The 24,313-nt window shown below is 42.8% G+C and overlaps 1 protein-coding gene across 2 annotated transcripts in view; it reads left to right on the top strand.

The window, feature by feature from the left end:
* EGFR (epidermal growth factor receptor) overlaps nucleotides 1-24,313 on the top strand; it is a 158,656-nt gene that overhangs the window by 121,946 nt on the left and 12,397 nt on the right. For both annotated transcript variants that reach the window (XM_083825859.1, XM_083825858.1), the window contains exons 7-20: nucleotides 559-700; nucleotides 1,575-1,691; nucleotides 2,254-2,380; nucleotides 2,480-2,553; nucleotides 3,715-3,805; nucleotides 4,451-4,650; nucleotides 5,018-5,150; nucleotides 6,724-6,823; nucleotides 8,729-8,886; nucleotides 14,518-14,553; nucleotides 16,000-16,141; nucleotides 17,886-18,008; nucleotides 18,742-18,840; nucleotides 23,100-23,285. In XM_083825859.1, coding sequence (XP_083681985.1) covers nucleotides 559-700; nucleotides 1,575-1,691; nucleotides 2,254-2,380; nucleotides 2,480-2,553; nucleotides 3,715-3,805; nucleotides 4,451-4,650; nucleotides 5,018-5,150; nucleotides 6,724-6,823; nucleotides 8,729-8,886; nucleotides 14,518-14,553; nucleotides 16,000-16,141; nucleotides 17,886-18,008; nucleotides 18,742-18,840; nucleotides 23,100-23,285 — 1,728 coding nt within the window. The remainder of the gene's footprint in view (nucleotides 1-558; nucleotides 701-1,574; nucleotides 1,692-2,253; nucleotides 2,381-2,479; nucleotides 2,554-3,714; nucleotides 3,806-4,450; nucleotides 4,651-5,017; nucleotides 5,151-6,723; nucleotides 6,824-8,728; nucleotides 8,887-14,517; nucleotides 14,554-15,999; nucleotides 16,142-17,885; nucleotides 18,009-18,741; nucleotides 18,841-23,099; nucleotides 23,286-24,313) is intronic.

The following is a 24,313-nucleotide window of genomic DNA, read 5'->3' as shown; positions in this document are numbered from 1 at the left end:
GAAGAATAAAGGGAAGGAGGGAATAATTATTAGTTTAATGCAGGGTTGGGTTGGAAGAACCAACTTGTCCTTCGTAAAAACCTGCTAAATTGTTCATTACCTACCGCCAAATAGAACATCTTCTGTTTAATATTCAGCCACAAAAGTCAATAATAGGCAGGAAAGAACTTGATTTGATTGAGGTTATTAAAAAGTGGCTGGCCAAGAAAGTACCGTTTGTCTTGATCTGGTTACTGCTTGTAGGGAAAATTCTTCTGTCTGAGGCATGCAGATTCACTCCTGTTCCCACGTGAATCCCAGCAGCTCTCCTCCAGAGTGCCAAGGTTTCTTGTTCAGAACAAGAAAACCTCACGTTCGCTCTTTTTTTTCAAATATCAAACTAAATTGCCCAAGGGTGCCTGAAGCACCCTTTCACCTCCAAAGCACAAAGGACCATCCCCGTAGTTGCTCAGAATTTCCATTAGAGCTAAGAGGAAGCAGCTGAGCCCATAGGAGTGTTTTTAAACAGCTCACATAAAACCCTTGTAGCTTTTTAATGGTGCTGTTGTTCAATGCCAGGCATGCCGCAAGTTTCGGGATGATGCTACGTGCAAGGACACGTGTCCCCCATTGGTCCTGTATAACCCCACCACCTATCAGATGGATGTCAACCCTGATGGAAAGTACAGCTTTGGAGCCACTTGTGTGAGGGAATGTCCACGTAAGTTCATTTCAGCTTGCAGCCACAGAGGAGATGAGGGCTTCGAGGGAGGTGGGAAGGGACCTGTGTCACCCTCTGCATTACAGCCAAGTGCAAGAGCATTTGCTTGTTCTCAGCTTCTCAGGGAACTGGGAGCAGGTGACAAGAATGAGAGAGTAGATGATAAAGAGGACAGCCTCTTCAGTCTTCCTGCATCTATCAGCTTCCCTGATTTTTAGCAGTTACATTCTGACTTCTGAAGATTCTCTCTTGATGGGGAGAAAAAACGTCTTATGAGAATCATCAAAATGATGGCCAGGAAAGACATATGGGATCAATCCTGTGGATTACTGAAGCAGTATCAACTTTTAACTGGTTCTTATTTATGACAGACAGAAAGTCATTGGTTTAAATACTCTTTGTGAAATCCTGAGATCATTGCTTCCTCTACAGATGCTTGCTTTTTCTTTCACACTTTTCCATGTCCTTGGTCTCTTAAACAAACAAGACTTGAATGCAAGAGAGACTTTAGCATACAGAACTGGTATCCCTTCCTGAGGTTCACCACAGCCCTTCCCAGCCCTTACCCTGGAAGAGTTAGTGAAGGTGAGGGATCAGAAGGGATGTGTATTGATCCAGATAGCAGCACTGCTGCACAGTCTGTACTTTGCAATGTTGTTTTACCCTTTTGCGGCCGTTCCCCTCTCTTGTAAAATGGTGATAGCACTGCATGTCTGTCTGCCTTCAAAGGATGTGAAAATTAATAATTAATGCCTATGTTTTATGTATGCTGAAAGTTCAAAAAAACTTCTTTTTTCTAGTATTGACATACATGTGCATCCCCCAACGCATCCCGCCTGTATTTCAATGTTCTTTGTCATCCTTGTTTTTCCAGACAACTATGTGGTGACAGACCATGGCTCCTGCGTTCGTTCATGCAATACTGATACTTATGAAGTAGAAGAAAATGGTGTTCGGAAATGTAAAAAATGTGACGGGCTATGCAGCAAAGGTATAAAAAGCATGACATGAAACAATAAGGCTTTGAAATGATAGGTGATTTATTAGAATAAGTACATGGGGGTCTGACCTGAATTAAGCCCTCCAAGTGCAAATTCAATATGCATATCCACTGATAGGTTGGAGGTCTGACAAACTGTGCTCAGAAAGCATGCCTGCAGAGCATGCTCTCCAGATGAGATACGCTGCAAGTACACTTGTGCAGATAAATTGCACTTCATGTGCGTGTGTATCCTGCTCATCTGCCTTCTTTGTTTGCCCTTTCCAGTATCTCATCAACAGGAATAAAACAAAAATGGGACACAGAGAGAGAAGGGCATGTGCCAGAGCCTGCGTGCAGAGATGCTAGGACCAGAGCTGCACAGCTGTACAAGCAAGAAGTGTTTGGTGTTTTCTGAAAAGCAATTGTAGACAAAAGATCTATGAAATCTTACAGTGGTGGGATTGACCAAATGGAAGAGTTTTCTGGACTGGCAGTATTTTCATGTTTATTCCCGTACATGTGATTGTGCTTCTCTCTTCTCCCCCTGACTTTCGTGTTTCTACTTCAACAGTGTGCAATGGCATCGGAATAGGTGAACTTAAAGGGATTCTCTCCATAAATGCCACAAACATCGATTCCTTCAAAAACTGTACAAAGATCAATGGGGATGTCAGCATTCTCCCAGTTGCGTTTCTAGGGTGAGTTGCAAGCTGGTCGTTGAGCACTGGAGGAGAGGCACTAGGGAAAAATTCAGGCGGATCCGTTCTTCTCCCAATTCCTCATTCTTTTTGTTTCAGGGATGCCTTCACAAAGACACTACCCCTTGACCCTAAGAAGCTGGATGTCTTCAAAACAGTCAAAGAAATATCAGGTTGGTGACGTGTGTTAAGTGTGAGATGTTATATAACTGGTATTGCTAAAAACCCAAAGCAAGAACAGGAAAGTTTTGTGAGCATGTGAGGAGAAGTGTGGGCTAATGGTTTGTGTCTCTGAGCTTCTGAGGGTCACCCCTCACAGAGGTGGTCTGCAGCATTTCGCCAGTGTTACTCCCAGGTAACCTGTACTGGCCTCCTGTCCAAGGTGTGTGGTTATGGCAGACCATCCCTTCTGCCTAATTGTCAGCCCTAGCGAGGAATGAAAGCAGAAGCAATCCCCAGCCACCCAAGAAGTATGTGTTGATGCAGAGGCGTGCCCCTCCAGCTAAAAAAAGCCGAGTGTTTCTATTTGTGGAAACCTTTCAGCAGCTCCTTAGGGAAGCGTGTTCAGTGCCTTGCCTTGCATCACCCTGGTGGAGAAGACACCCTCCCCAGCCTGTGGAGCCCTTCCTGGGGGTGAGCACAGCTCTGCCAGCACAACATGGCCACTGGAGCACTTGGCTGCAGGCTGGTACAAGTATCTATTAAAAGTAATTTCATTCATTCCATTATAAAATGAGTGTGATGTCAGAGCTGGGCCCATGGATGTGGCTGCAGCCTACCTTTTTTTTTCTTTCTCTCTTTTACCTGCCTGGTTCCCTTCAGGGTAGCAGTGACTAACCTCAGAGCTTCACACAGCAGCATGCAATTTCCCAAATCCTTTACCTCCTCCATAGTGCCTCAGCTTAGCAGGGAAATTTGCTTGTCATAGCAAATACACGCTGAGCTGCTGTCCATTCTGCACCATTCCTGCTTTCTGCCCAGTTTTCCTCTTGCCTAAGGGCATCTCACAAAGAAGACAGGGCAATGCCTCGCTCCTGCAGCCTCTCAGGCAGAGTGCTTGCTGGAAGGAGTTGTCACTGGTGGCTCAGCGTGGCAGGATGTGCAGTTCCCTGACACACTGTTCTCTGGCGCTCCTAAGCCCTCATGGTAGGCTGAAGAGTAAACTGTTTACAAAACGGTGTTTGCAAATAGCCCTAAAATGTCATGTTTCATTTTGAAATTCTCAGAAAAGCACATGGAAAGTACAAGTGCCTCCTCCCAGCTCATTTCACCTCCAACGATGACCGCATTTGCATTATTGTTATATATTTTTAATCTTCTTTTCTTCATTTCAGGATTTTTGTTGATTCAGGCGTGGCCTGATAATGCTACTGATCTCTATGCTTTTGAAAATCTGGAGATTATCCGGGGCCGCACCAAGCAGCAGTAAGTAAATCACATGCCAGGCTGCCTGTAAAAGGAGCTCTCTTGGGAGCTGCGTTTTTCTGAGCAAGGTACCACTGTGAGACAGGGTTGTCACAAAACCGATGCCAAATGGGAAATAACCTGTGAGGTGCTGAGCACTGTTTTATGTAGCAGTTGAGTGGAATCAAACCTACACCTCTGTGCTGCTTTTAGAGGGATGCAATGAGCCTGCTCTAAAGACTGGACTCTCCCCACCTAGCCTCTAAGTGTACAGGGCTGAGGGTGCCAGACAAGTTATGATGTGATCAGAAGCCCTTTGGGGTTGCAGACATTTAGTCTGGGGCTTGGTGGGCGGTAGGAGATGGAGGTGGTGGCTGCCAGGCAAAGCAGACAGTAGCAGAGCATCCAGCACCCGCCTGGGCTTGCCCCAAGAGGAAAGATGTGTTTGTGGACCAGTGTGAAATAACTGTTCTACCTGCTGCCATCGTTACACATCATTCATTGACAGAGTGCACGTCCTGCCAGATTTAGCTTCAAATTCCCAGTTGAAATAAATTCATTACGCAGCAACACATTTGAAAACCAAAAGAAAAATGTTCTGAGTACAGCCCTGTTTACTAACCCTCCTTCTTCTGTGTGTTTTCTTTTTGTCCATCTCCATTTCAGTGGCCAGTATTCCCTTGCTGTTGTCAATTTGAAAATACAGTCCTTAGGGCTGCGTTCCCTCAAGGAAATAAGTGATGGAGATGTTGCCATTATGAAGAACAAGAACCTCTGCTACGCTGACAGCATGAACTGGCACAGCCTCTTTGCTACTCAGAGTCAGAAAACAAAAATCATACAGAACAGAAATAAAAATGAGTGTGGTAAGTCTGTGCTACCTTCTTGCTCATGCTAAAATGCAAAAGCAATTTGAGCATCCCCCTAGCTGCAAAATTAATCAGTGATACTTCTTTATTGGAGACAGGGAGAGTGAGATTTGTCCACAGAGGACGTGGGTGGTCACAGAAGAGCTCGTTTTTATTTTGAAAGGCCAGGAGTTGCTCCTGATTTCAGGCCTTGGGAATTATGAGAAGTGAGATTATTCCTCTTCCATGCTACCAGGGTCACTCATGTCTGCTATGGAATAGTTTGGAAAAATTGGCTGTCAGGGTAGACCCATTTGCTGTATCCGCCGTCTCTCCTGCCTTGAAGTTTACAGCTTCTTCTCTTTTCTCTCTCCCCCCCTCTCAGCTGCTGAGAGGCACGTGTGTGACCCCTTGTGCTCGGACGTTGGCTGCTGGGGCCCAGGGCCCTTCCACTGCTTCTCCTGCAGGTTTTTTGGTCGCCAGAAGGAGTGTGTGAAACAGTGCAACATCCTGCAAGGGTAAGGGGCCTGGGGGGTTCTTGGGGTTTTGGCAATGATTTGGGGGAGTCTTGGCTTTAGAATGCATGTGGCTAGAAAGCAAGCAAACTTGGTAAGGGTGTTAGTCTGAGCTGAGCACTGTGCCCCAGCAGAGGAAAGCTGGGAGCTGAGGTAACTCTCCTTCCCTGGTCAGCATTGCCCAGGAGTGTGCTCCCAGCAGAGCTACCGACATGAAAAAATCCCCCCAGGCCTGCCAGGAGGCTATCAGCAGGCCCAAGGAGGCCAACCACTACTCTTCCTTCCCATACAACATAAAGGAGCTTAAAACCCCTGAAAATCCAAACCAAGCCTCTCGTGTTAAGCACATCTGTCGAAATTCGGAGCCAGTTGTAGTCACAGGGAATGCAGTCACCCCCTAAAGTCACTCACTGCAAAGGGATCCTTTAGGTATGCTCAAGGTGATGGATTTGCTGGACATGTTTCAGGAGGTCAGAGGCTGCCCCAGGGTGCCCGGGGGGCTCCCACTGAGGTAGCAGGGAGCTCCTGGCCACCAGCCAGGTGAGTGGCTTGCCCTGCACTGTACAGAGTCGCAGTCAAGGGAAAATTAGCCTTTGTCTGAAGAGCACTGGGAGCAGCAATTTCAGGCAAAATTATTGCTTCAGCTTCGCTCGAGCTGAGGAAAATATATTGATGCCTTTGTGTCAGGACTGCGGCTGTTTTATTCAGTCAGTTCAGCAGGTGATGTAGGTGGCGAAGGCATGGCTAGGACCGAAAAATATGCTGATCTTCAGTAACATGCGTTAGACAAATGCTTTCCCATCATAAATTTGTTGGTGTAAACACTTCTACTTTTGTTTCTTAATAAATCTCTCAAAGTTGTACTTTTAAAATCATTTGTATTAAGCAAGTACTTGACAGGGTGCTGATGCCCATGATGTTTGTATTTGTCTAGCAACTCGCCATTCAGCAGCTGTCTTTTTTATAAGTGAATTCCCTCCAGCAGCTATTATGACCCGAAGGGCAGATCTGGGCATTTTTTGTGTCGTATGATGGGTAGATTTACTTTAATTAATAACACCGTTACTTGAAGTGGAACAGCTTTATTGCTATTGAAACCATCTGTTCCCAACTTTCATATTTTAATGATTCATTGTGTGTTGTAGGGAGGGCATGAATTTAATTATCAGTGCATTGCTGTTTAACTTTCCTAATTATTATTTGGAGCCTTGGAATCATTTGAAATTTTTTTACTGATCTCTTTGCATTACTACCGTTTAAAAGCCCGTGGAAATCTTTGAGAATATCCTGTCTCATTAGCTTAAAACGGAAAGTAAACTAATTTGTAGCATGCAGCCCGCAGTGCCATGTCTTCCACTGTCATCCAAATTTCCCTGTCCCTTACCTCCCCCTTGTTGTGCTGAGCTAGTGCCCCTGCTGCTGCCACTGGCCAGGATGGTTCCCCTGCACCTCCTCTGTCTCAGGACAGTTATCCCGATGGACTTAAACTGGAAAAGCCAGGAAGAGGAGAGACGACAAGATTTTATCACTCACTAATTAGCTGAGTTTTTATCATTTCTTTTTTTTTTTTTTCCAGGGAGCCACGAGAGTTTGAAAGGGACTCCAAATGTCTCCCCTGCCACCCGGAGTGCCTGGTGCAGAACTCCACTGCTTACAACGCAACCTGCACTGGACCTGTAAGGGCAGACTCAGCTTAGCAAACCTGTACCTCAGACTGTGCATCCATGTGTATTTCCCATGTTGAGATAATCCTGAATTCCTATTTACCCTTCTCTGGGATCAGGCGGAGATGGGGCAAATTAGAGGGCAAGGTCTGGGGGTAGGGAGACAAAACCAGGAGAGGGAACTTCAGGATGTATTTCTCTTTGGTGTCCCCTGCCACATACATAATCCAGACAGCCCTAGAATCATAGGCATTGTAGGGCCTTTCTTTCTTATGTCCTTTTACAGAAAAAAAATGTAAGGATTACTTACATATGTGAAGATATGCTAATGTGGTGAACATTTTTGGAACGTGTAGTTATTGAACAGCCAAGTTGGCGTGAAAAAAAATTACACGTCCTTATTCACAGGAAAAAAATGCTAACATACTGGATTAATACAGTAGCTTTTCCCACTTGAAAAGCCATGATAGAATGGTGATTAAAAAATGTTTTCTGGAAAATATTCAGGAAACAATTTTTACTTAAAACTGCATTCCTTCCTCTAACTAGGTTAAAGTACATAGCCAATGTTAAAGTAATTGCAGGTGTAAATTACAATCAAAGAAAGGTGATCAAAACAAAACAATTGGATTTTCATGCTTATACAGTTTCCAAGTTCTTACAAAAGCTCCTTCTTCAAAAGCCAATAGAGTATACTCTTACCAGGCATCTAGAATCTTCCTCAATTTTGTTCTTTAATTTTTAGAATATTCTCATGTGTCATGAAATGTCCAATTTGGCAACTGTGAAAAATTATTTGTTTTAATCAGATTAAACCCATATCTTAATTGTAAAATTCTCATTCTCATTAATGCATCCACTGTCTCAGTTAGCCCTTCTTGCTAATCGAAATCGAATCTCCTGCTTCCATCACAGATCCTACTCTGTGCTCCTTAATCTAACTCTTCAAAACGCATTGTACCATCTCCTGCAACCACTGAGTGTTTGACCCTTGCCCATCAGTCCGAGGAGTCACTGCTCAGTAATGTGAAGTATTTCCATCCTCCCTTCCAGCTTAGACCACCATCACCTAAAGGATGCTGTTAACATCATAAGCTCCTTCAGGCAGTGACCACCCCTTGTCCCACGTTTACCCAGCATCTAGTAATTAGTCATTGTAATGGCCCTTAGACATTGCAGTAATTAAAGTAATCTTCATATAGCTTGTCTTACTGTAGTCCCACTGAAACCAGCACTGTAGATATGGTATAATTTTTTTTGTTTGCTTTTTCTGTAGTAGAATTTGACCCAGAATTGCTGGTTTCCCTGCTCTAAAATATTTACGGTATTCCTGGTGCTGTTACAGTCTGAATAAAAACAGTTCTGCCAAAAATGGCTAAAGGCAATGCCTTTAAGCACAGACTAAGTGCTATTCAAAGTAGAAAATGCATGGCATCCTTGGGTTGCCTCCATTTCCTGTGCTTCTTGCAAATGGAGGAGGGAAGCTGTGCTGAGAAACCAGGAAAATAATGATTTGGGGCCAGTACTTCAGGAGGGATAAAGAGGCCCAGCTCCATCATTTTAAATCATTCAGTATAGTAGATTGCACCAGGAAACAGCCTAGCCCTCTGCTTTTCAACTTACGCCTTATCGGCCTGTCATTAAATTATTCCTCGTTTTAAATGAAAAATGCGAGCTTTCGCATCAGGCAGAGGAAACTCCATGAAGTATTAGCTTTAAACATCAGGTACTGCCTTTCGTACAGTCCATCCTACAAGAGCAAATACTTGGAAGCGTTTTAGGTAGCAATGTAATAAAACCACAAAGATGCCAAAAACTTGCTGCAGTCGAATACACGTAGATTTATCTTCTGCATTTCCTTCTGAATAGACCAACATAAGGACATCGCAAACAAGTTGTTTCTTGGTTTCTCTGCAGGGCCCAGACCATTGCATGAAGTGTGCCCATTTTATAGATGGCCCGCACTGCGTGAAAACCTGCCCTGCAGGGGTGCTGGGTGAAAACGATACCCTCGTCTGGAAGTACGCAGACGCCAACTCTGTTTGCCAGCTCTGCCATCCAAACTGTACACGGGGGTGAGTAAAACCTGGGTCCAAAAAGTAAAAAGCAGAGGAACAGCTCATCTCAGGCTCTTTCCCTTCCTGACCTGTCCTATTTCAAAGCACCGAGAACAAAAAATAGCAGGAAGTGAAAGAGGTCAGGCATACACAGGTAAAGTACGCAGAGTGCAGTGGACTTTGTAAGTAGGAAAAGTTCAGTGGCACTTCTTTACACAGAGGAAAAAAAAATAATAATAAAAAAAAGCTTTAGGGGATTCGAAAAAGGTTTGTTTGCTAATTTATATAGGAAACTTTCTGGAATTTTACAGAACTCACCCAATAGTAGTGCCCTTTTTTGTTATTTTTCCACCTGGCTGGGTATTGGGTCGTCTGTTTTGGGAAGGAACATCAGTGACATCTGGTGGATGCTGAGTTCCTGGGACCCATTTTTCTCAACACCTTTCATTTTTTAGGAGGGAAATACCTGTGGGATACCACAGTGATTTTCTTTCTTTCTCTCGCTTTCCATATGGTAGCACGTGGTCTGGTTTAAAGCTTCGCTTGCCTCCTGAGTGTGGCTTTAATCAATGGGCATCGCAGTAAACCCAATTTGTATGTACAGCTTTTGTCCTTGTTTGGGGAATGGTTAAACTGCCCCCTTTAATGACCTGTGAATTCAGCTATTTTTTACCGACATGACAGTAAGTGACGGGGCTGCACCCACATCCTCTGCTGGTTTCCAACCTGCAAAGGACACAGGATGCGCAGTAAGGTGTGGGGTTTCAGGGTAGGTATTTGGGTTATAATGCTTTCAGAGCAAAAGACAACCCATGCTTGTTTTCTTTTCCTTCACAGACATCTGACCTGTAACCTGCAGTGTCTGTCCAATCAAAAATCCTTCAGTAGTATGTGTTGCAAGAGAGAAGTTTTAACATTTGTTCTTCAACTATACTCAGACCAACCATCATCCCACTGTATATTTACCTAGCTCAACTGTCTGGTCATGAAAAAATAGAGTGCCCAGGTCCTCTCCTTCATGGAGAACAGGAGAAGGGCTAAGAGGGCAAGCAACTGGCCTTCCTAGTGCTTCTCTGGCTATCACATAGGGAACTCAGTGCTCTGATTTTCAGATGGCAGCTGCATCAGCAAAGTGGATTTGCCATGATTTACAGCGATGCCCCCTGAGTCTTGTTACAGTTGCAGGCAAGGCTCATCTCTGCTTCCCATCACAACTCTAATAAGAAATTATCTCAGCTGAAAAGGGATCTTAATAACTTTGATCTTTATTAATGACCTCAATACCTGTGATCATCAGTCACTACCAATACAAACTGGCCACCGTGATCCAATATCCTTCTTAAAACTGGCCACATTTTCATGCAGAAATCCTTCATAAGAAGGATATTGGATTTCCATGTAGCCAGTTACTGGAGCAGCATAACCAGTAACCACATCTGAACAAGTCTTTCAACTGCGTAGCCTTGGTAGCAGGATCAAATGCTAGACTTTAATGAATACAAACTCAGGGAAAATAATCTGCCAGACATGAATGTAACTGCAAGACTTGCAGTGGCACTTTGTGCACAAGCAAGTCCCCAGAGCAGAGCTCATCAGAAAAGTCAATTCCTGCTTGGCTTTAGCAGCCAAGGTGTACCACAGGAGTCCAAAAAAAAAGTAGTATCTATTTTATCATTTACATGAAAGAGCTGGGCTAAGTTTGCCACAGTTACATGGTGGACATGCTTGATGGCCCAGTTCAAGTTGCTGCCCAAATGTGGCAGAAGAAATAGGCTCTATCTCTGACGGGCTCAGGAGAGCTGGAGGAACGTAGTGTTGCTATTTTTGTTTTACAGATGGGACTTCTGAGGCCAAGGGCATTGATGGGTAGGGAGCCAGTGGCAGAGGCACCATGTGGGAACGTGCAGCCCAGCACAGCATTTTCCCCGTGAAGGCAATCAATCAGTAATGCCACTTAGTCATCTTCACGCCTTTCCCTCCTTGTGCTGCGGGAATGTGATCTGTTCAGCAGTGGGTGGAAAACATCTGTCTCACAAAGTTTTTGTGTCTTTAAAAAACACAGTCTCAGCGATTTCTGTACGACAAGAAACAACTTCTTTATTTCTTTCCCTGTCCAATATCATGTACAGAGGCACAGAATTTTATTACGTGTGATGAGTTCAGCATTCATGCAAGTTAGATTTTCCAGGATCTGGCTCTAATTTCTTTATCCGAAGAAGCTGCAAGTAAACAGGACCTCTCTCCCCAACTGAGATTTGTCTCAGATTTGGGTTTTAACTTTTGTAGTACTTGCAGTGCATCACCTCCTTTATATTGCCGTGACAAATCTCATCTAGTCTAACTTTCTTTGCTGAGTTGCTTTTTCGGCTTTCATTAGAAAACAGAAGGGAGGGAGGTAGCTTTCTCCTGTTCAGCCCAAAAGACTTCTCCCCCATTTCCCCTGCAACTGCTTGGGGATTTTTTACACCAGCTTCTTTCTGCTCTGCTTGTAGTACAGCTGAGAAAATACACTCCATTAAAGAGAGCAATGTCCCAAAAGTCCTGAAATTACCCAGTTCATACCTCCAGCAACTAATGAAGCACACCAGCTTGATTATTCTGCTCCATGTTGAGAGATCTGCTTTTTCCTTGCGACTCTCCAAGTGTATGAGAATTAAATTCAGCCACAGGCAGTGGGGTGGAAGAACAAGAAAGAGAGGTGGCACAACCATAGTTAATACTACTGGCTGAAGGGTCCAGCCTCCAGAGTCACTACCAACATTACGTCTTGCCGTTCTTCATATTAAATGCCCCATGGGAATTTAGGGGTGGGTGAGAAGGCAGCCAGGGGTCTGAGAGGGAAGCTTGCGGCAGCACAGCACACATTCTATGCCCCTGTCACACTCTGAAGGTTAATGAGAAAGAGCGGGCAGAAGAAAGTTCTTTTAAGGCTTTGAAAAACCCAATGGTTTTCCATTTATTTTATGACTGTGAAGTAACTGAGGACTTGTGCTGTTAAAGCGTGAGTCCCCTCTGAAAGGCCATAAATCATAGCAATGTGGCTGTATTACATCAAATTAGGAACTGTAGGTCGAGGAGAAAGTTGTTAAAATCTTGATGGATTTGGGAAATAAATAGCTGTGTCTGCACTGGGACAAGTAATATTTATGTAGACAGATGAAATGCTGAGTTCAGGATGTAATAGTTTCAGGGACTGTACACAGCACTAATTTTCCAATAAGTAGAGAAATATTTCAGAGACTACAACTGCTGCTAGATTCCATCCAATACATCCATAAGATCTTGAGGCAGTTTATAACACAAGGTCACATTTCTCATTTTAGTTTCTGTAAGCAGAAGAAAAATGATTCAAGGATGGAAAAAGTGATTGTTTAGATTCCATAAAACCTGGGTTACTTATGTTGGGTGTCATCATAAAATTCCACATTAAAAAAGATGGCTATATTTAGTCTTGGATGGATATTTGTCATAGGTTTTGTTTCTTCTTTGACTTGTGAAATGAATCAGAAAATCACATGGGATTTGAAAAGCACAAGCTGATCCATCATTTTCTTCCCGAATACCTTTTAACTTTATCCCACTAGACTTGGTACTGATGGATTTGTGTGGGAAATAATTTTAAAAAAAGAAAGGGTACAGGTGAAAATCTACACCTCTCCTCCTTCCACTTTCTGGCCTAGGAAAATAACTGGTCAGTCATTCTTCAGACTGTGGATAGTATCCCCTCAGATAACTTTTTTTCTGTTATGAAGTTCATGGAGGTTTTGCAATCATAAAGTATTATGGAAAAACAGAATTTTAGAAAGAGTTAATTTGAGGGAACCCAGTCACATTCTGGAATGACATGAATATTTTTAATTTCATGTCCATTATCAGGAGAAGTTGTATATGGTTTGTTGCATTAACATAGAAAAATTCCTATGCAGGTGATTGATATAGTGTAATAGGATGAGGTCTTGGGTCCTAGATCAGTTTTCTTTTAAGTGCCCAAAGAAAGGCGCCTGGTGCAAAGTGAGATATGTTTCCTGTGACCATAGGGAAGCTGGTGGTTCTGCTCTGCATGTGCAGCCTCACTGTGCTTAGTTACACAACCGAGCAAACAAAACAAACTGTAGGCAGACAGGGAATGCTAACAGAGCTGGGTGCCCAGAATCCAGGAACCAGTGTGCACAGTACTTCCAGCATGTCCAGGACACCAGGATGCACATTCTTGCATGGGAGCCCAGTGAACTCACAAGACCTTCCAGATGCTGGGCCTCGGAGCACTGTGTTGGCCCTGAAACAAGGCAGATACATGGGGGAAGATCAGAGTAATGAAACCAAACAAATAAACAAAAACACAATAAAATGAGCGGTTGCTTCCCCTCTTCCTCCTCCAGACCTATGATCAAGCTGTGAGATAAAATCTTCAGCCCCACCTGCCATCTTGAAATTTTTCTGTTTCCTCCTCTCAGCAAGAGGGAACTCGGAGCACTTTTCCTGGCGTGGGTTCACTCCTTACCCCCTGCTTGACCTCCTCTGGCGTTGCTTTGGGATGATGCACCTTCTTCGAGTCAGCGCAGGGAGCGGATACCACAAACTGGACTTTTCTCTTTGCTGTGCTCTGTTTTTCAGTGGTGATGTAATACCCTCTGTAATGCTCTCCTTCCTTGGTAGGCACCACAAAGACCACAATTCCCATGAAGACCATACATCTCGTAGCCCAGCAGCACTTAGGGAACGCACGGTGCCTCTCATGCCCACTGGACCATCAAGTGAATGCAGTCATTGTATTTTCATCTGTGTTGTTTTTTTTGCATCAGGCTGCCAAAATTAATTTGGAGCATTTTAAACTCAAATGGAGGGAGAATGACTTGCTAGTAGAGTTTCTGGCACTCTGGGTAACTGTCATACCTGTTTACGTTGCCAGTGGCATAGGATCATCGATTCTGAAAGAAAAATACAACAGACACATGAGAAAATACTTTAGCCAAAGCAAGGATTGTGAAATGCTGTTTTCTGTTGGGACCATGTATCTGCTACTGATGTTTTCCTTTGCAATAGGAAGTCTGGAAATTGTAATCCTTTGCTTCTCGGGAAACATGGATTATGCAGGAGGATCTGCAGCAGTGTGTTTCCATATAGCTTTCTGCCCTTGGATAGGGAAGAGGCTGCTCCTGTCTTCCTCCACAGTCAGCCCTGAGCTTCTAGGCTAACACAAATGTCCACACAGAGCCAGTGCACTGGCTGATTGCACACTGGCCACCCCACAGCTGCCTCTGTGGCCAGATATTTTGTGCAGCCTCAGTTTGACTGAGCTGCATGGATAGGACAGCACATGCAGAAAGCACAGATATGTTAAAACAAAAAGAAGCAGAGACTCCAGGTCCATTTGAATTCTTTCTGTCTGTGTCCTCTCTCCATTCTAACACATCACAGAATGCTGTTTTAAAATACTCTTTATAATGAGTCCATAGCATAACTATGCCTTTGTGTAAAAGCTTCTGGAGCAAGGCAGTTGACTGATATTTAATAGAGTGCATGATTATTATAAATACCTTGAACTGCTCTGAAACACAAAGTTTTCATCAGTAGCACTCTTCTTAGTTAGAGTTATAGGAGTAGGTATGCCAGAGCTAATATATTTGTAACGTTCATTTGTTTTTACAGGTGCAAAGGACCAGGTCTTGAAGGCTGTCCAAATGGGTGAGTATTTCATCTGATACAATTAACAACAGAGCTGGAAAGAATGTGTGCGTGTTTACATTTTTGTGCTGGACACTGCAACAGTGGGACTAACATTCTGTAAAGTCCTGCTTCAGATCTGTAGGGAGAAGTGACAGATTAAGGCAGGCTCAGATCTATAAAAATGACTAAATAATTGAGAAATTTCCTACTGGTATGAGACTCCAAAACCTTGTTCTGCTTAGCTGGTCAAAAGGAAGGTCAAGGTGAGACCTGGGTTCTGTTACTAGAGAACAAAAGGAGGAGCTGGAAAAAGAAAGGATAATGGCCTAGAGGCGGAAAGAGATATGTTTAGGATTGATATGGTTACCTGCATTACAGGGAATTAATTGCAGGCCCCTAGGGGCTTTTCTAGCCCTGCAATCTCTATATCTCCAACCTCTCAATGCACAGATGAACATTCATTCTTTACATGAGATCTCACTTTGCATTGTTTGGCCTCATGACTTGCTCAAGAACATGTAACAAGTCAACATGCTTCTCTGACTAAGAGAGATTTAGTTTCTGGCCATTAAGACATGCTAGGGAAAGACAAATTCAGCCTAGAAGTACTGTTAAAAAGTGACTGTATTTAATAGTAATCCCTGGGGCAGCTTATAAAGGGCTGTGATGGATCTCCAAGTACAGACCAAAAGACAACCTTGGAAAACAGGTTTTTCTTTTCAACTTAAGTTTGAAACCAACCAGACTAATAAACAGGCAGCAATCAGTGCACGCAACACAGACAGTTTACATGTTACCCAGCCTCAGACATTTTGTACTGGGGGAGAAGGGCCAGTGATTTCAAGAACATCGTGAACCACATCTGATGTCCTCTCATAATGGTGAGCTGTCAGCTTCACTGCCAGTATCACAGCTGTGTATGCCTTCTTAATATCACCTTCTCTCCATGTGTACAAAGTTGTCAATACCTCATCTGTATGGAGAGCCTTTTCTCCATAATTTTCAAAGAGAAACAAAAGTGCCTTGATTTATTAAGGGGGGGCCTTGCAAATCTGGAACAAAAGTACAAACCCAGCAAAGTGAATGTCACAGAAATGGTAAATGCAGAAGGCTGTGCAGAAATGATGTGCAGATGGAGGAGGAGGTGGCGAGAGGAGTGGAGGAGAAAGCTCCACTGCCAATCACAGTAAAAGTCCGGATGGTCTCATATCAGCTCAGTTGTTTTGATTTTTCAGTTTTCCTTGAAGAAGAACAATAAACACAACCACTGGGGTGAGGAACTTAAAAATACTGAGACTGAAGAGACCTGAAATATCAAAGAGGTTTAAGGAGATGTGCAGACCATATGTTTGGTCAAAACCCGAAGCTACATGCAGCCCCTCTAGGTTTGGTGGTGTTTTCTTTTTTTTAATCATACACCTAAGCATTTTTTTTTCTCTTTCCGCATTCCATATTGTGCTGTAGCTCCAAAATCCCATCCATCGCAGCCGGCGTTGTCGGAGGGCTCCTCTGCTTGGTTGTGGTTGGTTTGGGCATTGGCCTGTACTTGCGGCGGCGCCACATCGTGAGGAAGCGGACCCTGCGCAGGCTGCTGCAGGAGAGGGAGGTGAGTGCCACGGTCGCATCTCAGAGCTGGCTGCTTTATTTGGGGCAATGGGTCCCGACCTCCTCAAATGAGAGGATTAAAGCACCATGGATCTGCTCTGTAACTGAATAAGCTCTTGGCTTGACTAACACAGCGTCTGCTGTGCTCGTCGGAAAAGAGGCAGTGTGCACCTCACACCTTCTCACTTAATCTCAAGTCTGATCCCTGTGGATATAATTTTCCAAAGCTTTAGGGGATTTAGATGCCTAAATCCCAGTGACAATCATTGAGATTGGGGAAAAGACTAAGCCTTAGGGTGAGGTGTAATGTGTTTGCTGATCCATGCTACCTTGCCATGTAGACCCTTAGTATTGAAACCTTTCTCCCTCCAGACAAGCCTAGTGGCAACTTGGGCGCAGTTGAAAATTTTACCCCCTAGATCAGATGTAAGTCTGGTCCTCATGAGAAAAATGAGAAAGGAGAGCAGGGAAAGGGATAGAGGAAGTGTTTGAGTCTGGTCTTTTTTTTTTTGTTTTTAACACACGAAAAAAAAAGCCATCAAAGTGAGTTGTTTACCCTGTTGGGCACGAGTGAGGTTTCTACACTGCTTTGCTTTTTGCACAGTGTAGGTTTCATGTGCGTTACAACATTACCCTCTGGGTTCCTCACATATGAAATTGCAAAATTCATTATCCTCAATTTAAAGATGTTCTTTCATGATTAGCCCCCTTCTCTTTCCAGTCCAATCTTAGTAAATAAGTAGCAAATTGTATTTGGTATTCTGCTAAAAGCCCAACTGCAGCTTCCTTCTGTGCTCCCTGGCTTTGCAGAGTAAACTGCTAAAATCCCTACAGCTGTCCTGCTTTCCAGTACACTGCCTTAAAATATTTTACTTACCACTCTATTCTACAGTTTTAATAATAGAGTTCAGTTTGTGCTTACCTTGTATTTTAGCCTCTGGACTCCACAAAATTAGGATATTTCATCACAACAGAAAGGTCACTGGTCCACTAAAAACAGATTGTATCTATCTAAATATGGTTTTATTCAATGGAAAGGAAAAAGGAAATCACTAAAGGGAAAAAGCTGACTTACACATAAAAAAAAGTGTTAAATATCTCTGTTTGGAGGGCATTACTTCTGTTTTCAATAAGGCTTAGATCGAATTTTAAAAACATCAACAGTCAATTCAACATTGCCTTTTGCATTGATGAAAGAATTGTGCTCATAGTTTAAGTTGCTGTTTGTAAACCTGGTGCTGTGGTCTGGGAGAGCCACCTCCAGTACCATGGGAATTTCATCTAATTAAACAAGATTAAACCTGAAAAGTTACAGGTGATTCTTGCACAGTATTTAAAACATTTTTATAATTTATTTGCAAGTTCAATAAAATTAATCTTATTTAAGATCTGTGGTAATTGCACTGTTCTTCATGCCATGTGTTTTAAGTCTTTGATGTCTAAGTCTTCATTTGAACACTAGTATTCCTTCATTTTCCTTCAAAATGGCAGTTGCCATTCTGTGCAATTTCATGGAGCAGAATTGGTTCCATGGAGCTTGATTTTGATTGATTTTACCTCTGAAACTTGGAGTAGCTCCAGATATTTATTGCTATAAGTCAGAGTGGAGCTATCCTCACTTAAACTTCATGTGGAATAAAATGTTTATCATTTTAAATGAAGGATTTATTTCCCCCCACAAAGTTTGCTGCTTGCTGTCCTCCCAGCCTGTATGTCCTAAAGCCTTGTTTTTCTGTATGCACCAGCTTGTTGAACCACTGACACCCAGCGGGGAGGCACCAAACCAGGCCCATCTGAGAATTTTAAAGGAAACAGAATTTAAAAAGGTCAAAGTTTTAGGCTCCGGAGCTTTTGGCACTGTTTATAAGGTAAGATCACGACGTTTCTCTTTCCCTCTTTGTCTTGTTCCATGCAAAAGCCACCCAAAAAAGCATGAACTGGGATCTGAAAGGTCTGTTTCTGAAGCAGACTTCCATCTGTGGCTGAGACCTTTGGGGTACAAACCACATTGACCTTTGAAAACAGTCACCTACATCACTAGGTGCTGCAGCAGAGCTTCCTCACAGCTTCATATGGTTCACCTCCCAGCTAAATGACCTCCTGACATTACAGATGTAGAGCGCTGAACCAGTCAGACATAAACCTACCTGTCACTGTGTATGTTTAGGGCTGGATTATTTGTACAGGATAGGTGCCATCTTGTTGCATGAGAGAAAATTCCAATTCATTTCACCCATGATTTATAAATTGGAAGTGGCAAGATTTTGCATATGCAGTTGCCATGATGTGCTAATTAATTAGATTTCTATCCACGTAAGTTGCTCTTTATGCATGTCTCGCTCTATTTATACAGGTAATGAATATGTCTTTTTTCAAAAAAGTATGGTAGAGGTGACAAAAAGCAAAATACCATTCCATTGACAGGATTCTCTAAACACCCACAGGACACAATGATTTTTACATATTGTTTGCCAAATTTTTGTTGTTTGCCATTGCTCCAAATATTTAAGTCTACTTAGAAGATGTAAAATGTGTATGTAATTGTGAAAATTAACCTGTTAGATATGACACTGAGTAATTCTTTGTGCTTCTTTTTGGTAGGGACTTTGGATCCCAGAAGGGGAAAAGGTTAAAATTCCTGTTGCTATTAAAGAGTTGAGAGAGGCTACATCACCAAAAGCCAACAAGGAAATACTTGATGTAAGTTTTCATGTTTGTTTTGCCAAGGTGACAGTGGTCTGTGGATTTTCCTCTATAACAACTAAAAGGATTTCAGGACTTTGGGTGGCAAGAAATATTTAACATCCCAAACTGAATTCTTTGTATAGAACTACTACGCTGATTTGCATCCATAATTCAGTTGCTTGGCAAATGCTTTTGTGTCTTCCATGAAGGCCTTGCTTGTAGTTGATCACTGATGTTAAAACTCATGGGATAGGGACTGGCACACGAGGGAAGGGCACAACTATACAAACCACACGTTTACAGCTAAGCCCGTTTTCTTCATTCTGGTGTCTCTGGCCTTAAATTTTGGCATTCATTGTCATTATGACAGTACAAATAAAAACAGTAAAAACATGTCTGACATTGCAGATTGTCATAAGTTAGTTGTTCAGTTACATAGTTTTAAATTAAATATAAATCCACTTGAAAGTGATGGCACCATTAATCAAACACAGGAATCCTTCTGCCATGGGAAAATCTGTGTGGAATTTTTTTTGTTTTCGTTAGGAAGTTAACCACTTTAGCAGGAAAATTATTTTTAAAATAAATAAATAAAAATCCAGCTTTGAACAGCAAATGACACCTCAGATAAAAAGGCTTATCTGAAGTGGTTCAAGCTGGGGAAGATGTTAACAAGCATAGAGCGGGAAGTGTCAGTATGATTGGCTGTGAACAAACCACTACCTGTGCTATTGATGATAATGAAACACACTGGGAATTTCTGATCACCCTGAATAAACAGCATTACTCCAACGTGTTATTCTGCTTTAATAGATTGTATATTGCAGCAGAATAGGTGGTCTAACACATGAAGCAATATCAATCCTGATTTTAGTTAATGAGGTGGCGCATGTTTACAAACAGCCTTTGCCCCGAGATGAGTGTCACCCTTCCCTGGGTGGCAAACCCGCATGGTCTGCCTGGTCAGTGCCCCAGCACACCCTTCCCTTTCACTCTTCACAGCGATAAGGAACATAGCACAGTCTTCACAAAGAATGCTTTGCACTGAACTGCATTAAATCCCAGTATACTGGAGGAGGGGCTAATTAATAACCCTACGGTACTGCATCCTGCCTTCAGCAGAGCAAGATATCCAGATGACAGGACAGTAGATGCATGGACTGTGTGCTCTACAGTGATATCAAAGCACTTTGTCTTTTCAAAGAATTTTCTGTATAGCATCCCCACTTTATCTTTTCTTTTCCAGTGAATTAGGGTGCTTAACAAAAAGCTCTTGCTTTTTTCAGTCCAGTTCATTTTTTTAGATGATTTGGTTGGTAGAATTCATTCTGTATTTTAGGAGAAAATAAAAAAAAAAGAATACAGGTGAAAGAAGTCAGAGGGGTGACTCCAAAAGCTCCTGTCCTTTTGCTACACATACAGCTTTTTAAGGTCACTGAAACCTCAGAGATAATAATGTCCAATTAAAGGTGATTCCTCTTACAGAAACATGCTAGGCATTGAACAAGCACAGCAGCTTTAGTTCGTATAATCCAGGCAAGCTCTTGGTGACTTTATTAGGGTAGGGCTAATTCAGAAGATTGTTGTTGAATACCAAGCATACTTGTAGCAGGTCAGAGCGTACCGCAGAGATTTCCAAGATAAACAGTTGAAACAAAGGCCCACTTTAATGTCTTAGGCTACTAAGAGGGACACTGGACAGACAATAGCTCCCTTCTGCTCTCTGCGAGGAGGCGGTGGCCTGTTTCACTTTGAGATAGCAAAAGCAATAGGCAGCGTCAGCACCTGGAAGCTCTCCAAAAGCACCCACCCTGCGCCTTCAGTTTCCCCGTTCTCAGCCTCCAGGTCAGCCCTGTATGGGCTGCACAGCAGATGGGCAGGGAGAAGAGCAGCTCTGAGTCTGCAGATTTTTTTTTTTTTTTTTTTTACCCCTGCTGAAATTAATACAGTATGGGTCTGAATCCCAAAAGGAAAAAATGCAAAGAACAGACACCCTTCATCGGTACAACTGCTGGGTTTTGAAGCCTAGTGAGATTAGCGTATTTTGGTCTCTGCTTCCATCTGACAGTCGCACAGTAGATTCACAAGATTCTCTAAAAAATGCAGCTGTAAATATCTACGTAGGTGAAGAGCACATTGTATTCTTCTTTTATCTCCCCTTGAGCTACCGTACAGAATCAGTGCTCTCCTTGACAAAGGATTTTTTTTCAATAACCTCATATTCTGCAGGAGGTTGGGGATCCCTTATCCAGTTCTGCTGGAGATCTTCTTTAATCTGGCTGCCTGGAGGCCACTCTCATCCCATGGGCTCTGAAACAAAGAAACCAAATGCAGTATTAGCACCTCAGAAGAAACTGTATTACATCATGTTTTGCTTAGGCTGGCACGTCAAGTAACAATTCCAGGGCCAGAACATATTGCTTAAGAATTGGGGGTGTTTATTTCTTGAACGTCATTGCTGTAATATCTTTGTTTAATAATAGTTCTTACCAGCTTTACAGCTATGTGACATCTGTGGAAAGCTTGTTAGATGATGAGTTTAGCATTACGGTATTTCATTTCTTAAGCTCTTAGAAAGTGTAGATTTGCTTCTTTCCCTGCCACAACAGTACCTTGACTGTTATTTTAGGCTTTAGGGGGCTGCTAATCTAATGCTCAATTGCCAAGGGATGATTAGTTGGTGTCAATCCAGATGCTGAGTTATGATGCTGAACTAAAAGTTCACTGCGTGGAAAATTTCCCATTTATTTCCCATTGTGTCAGTTTTCAATCAAAGGGCTTTAAAGTGCCTAAAACTGAAATAATATAAATCTGACACAAAGTAGTAAAAAAAAAAATAAATCAGCTCTATTCCCCCCCCCCATTGGAATTCATTCTTTGAGCTGGCACTTGACAGAGGGTGTCAATACAAATATAAATATCAGATTTAAATCTATAATTAATTTTTGCATGCAGAACCCATGAAGTGTGGGGCTTTAACATGACCCCATTACACTGCACCAGCCTCTGAAGAGATCTCTCTTCTCTTAACTGCAGAAAGAGCAAAGAAAGGGGAGGTACCTTGAGTACCTTTCACAAGTACCTAAAGCTACATGGGATGAACCCAGGCTTGAAAGTAGAGTTTTTCATATTTATGAAACTCAAACTCAAAATTCCAGTAGACCAAAGGCTTTATTATGGTTTTTATGAAATTTATAAATACCTTCTTGATATCATTTACATTGCTATATGGGTCTAAAATAATTTTTCCAATTGGGGACAATATTTTCACCAGTGTTGCTTAAAGTAAGATGTATTCAGGTTTCTAAAGAGGTGAACTGATTATTATTAACTTGTTTGGTTTGAAATGGAGTGAAGAACAACATGGACAAAAAGGTCTTGTTTCTTAAAAAGTGAAGCTGTCAGTCCCATCCTAGCTGACAACTTTTGACTTTCTGGGTTAGTACTAGCCTTGACAGAAGTGCAGAAGTCTCAAAACTGCTGGTTTCCAGTCAGATTTGTGAAAATATTTGTGGAGGGAAAAAGCCATATGACACATTCACAGGTTTTGTTGCCCTTGCAGTTAGATGTTCAAAATCACAGAATCATAGAATCATTAGGGTTGGAAAAGACCTCCAAGATCACCTGGTCCAACCATCACCCTACCACCAGTATCACCCACTAAACCATGTCTCTAAGTACCACGTCCAACCGTTCCTTGAACTCCTCTAGGGACAGTGACTCCACCACCTCCCTGGGCAACCCGTTCCAACACATAACCACTCTTTCTAAGAAAAAATGTCTTCTAATTTCCAACCTGAACCTCCCCTGGCACAACTTAAGGCTACTCCCTCTAGTCCTATCCCTAGTTATCTGCGAGAAGAGGCCGACCCCCAGCTCCCCTGAGCCTCCTCTTCTCCAGACTAAATGCCAGTTCCCTGAACTTCCATCAGGTTCCAGCTGGTATCAATTTTTTAATTCTTCTTAGGTCTGTGAGCTTTGTCGCCAGGACTTGATGTCCAGTGTTTGCGTGGTGTGCTGGTAGCAGGAGACCATCTCTTCTCCTGCATCTCAGCAATACTCCAAGTGTTCAAAATCTGGACCTTGCACTGCATGGAAAAAACTTGGTCCACAGAGTCAGAAACAATACTTTTGTATCTGATAGGCAGCACGTAGTTTGCATGTAGTATTTTAGCATGCTCTTGAACTACAAACTTGTTTTATACTGCCTCTAAATATTTCTGTCACACAGAAGGGAGTGTATCACATCACTTTCTTCCATTCTTTCTTCTCAGGAAGCTTATGTGATGGCTAGTGTTGACAATCCTCACGTGTGCCGCCTGCTGGGAATCTGCCTGACTTCCACCGTGCAGCTGATCACCCAGCTTATGCCTTACGGCTGCCTCCTCGATTACATCCGAGAGCACAAAGACAACATCGGCTCCCAGTACCTTCTCAACTGGTGTGTGCAAATTGCCAAGGTAAGCTGACCAGCACACCTCCAGGGGCAGCTAAAACTCAGACTGCAGCCCAGTGATCCGGCAACGCGTCATGTTTTTTCTTTACCTGTCCATGTAAGTCTCCATATTCCACCACGCCTCATAGTTCCTAGAAACGTTATGCACAACAGTAAGCTCTTGCTTTGTTTTCAGCAATCTACCATCTTCAAGCTGCTGTGCAAACCTCATCATCTCTTCAAATTGCTCCCAGGCAGTGTAATATTGTCACCAGTGCATTTACGTCCAAACCAAACACCCAGTAATGAAATGACGGTGATGCAATGAAGCTGCGGCAGAGAAGGGAATAGAATTTGGCAATTCTGAAACCAAAATGCTGCTTCAGTTACTGGATTCCTTTGGCCTGTGCCACAGGGCAAACACTGATGTTAAATATGACACTGAGAATGACTCTGATTTTTCAGGCTGCAATCTCTGTGGTCTGGGGATCGAAACTGCTGATTAATAAATACCGGCTCAGCCGTAGTGTAGGCTGTGTGTGACCAAAAGACATTCAGGCACGCCAAGTCTGCTTTGCAATTTATATGCACTGAGTTGGTGCATGTAATCTGATTGCAAGGGCCACGCTGCCAAATAAAAGCATCATTATCACACCCAGCACTGGCTGCCTGCTTGTGCTAAACTCAGCAACAGAGCCAAAGAGAGGTGTAGAAAAGGAGACAGAAGTACAGCCTCTAGCCCTTATTGGCAAGATGCTGCATTTGGAAGATGGTTAGGTTTGGAAGAATGGGGCAAAAACAATAGCTGCAGTTTGTATGACATTTGTTGTACGTGAGCACTCTTTGCAAAGCCCAAGTGCTTTAATGCTGCTTATTTCAGTAACTCCGGTCCTGAAGTTAACCACACACTTACAGCCTTATCGGTCCCTTGAGACCTTGTATACATCTCAGGCTCTCCTGGCTGTGGTTTGCTTTCAGGAAACATGCTGAGGACCTCAGAAACATATCCACCAAAAGTACACAGAGCACATTTTTCATCTCGGTGTGTGTACT

This window comes from Anser anser, assembly GCF_964211835.1.
Source record: "Anser anser genome assembly, chromosome: 2".
Lineage (NCBI taxonomy): Eukaryota > Metazoa > Chordata > Aves > Anseriformes > Anatidae > Anser > Anser anser.
This window is presented reverse-complemented; position numbering and strand designations above follow the sequence as displayed.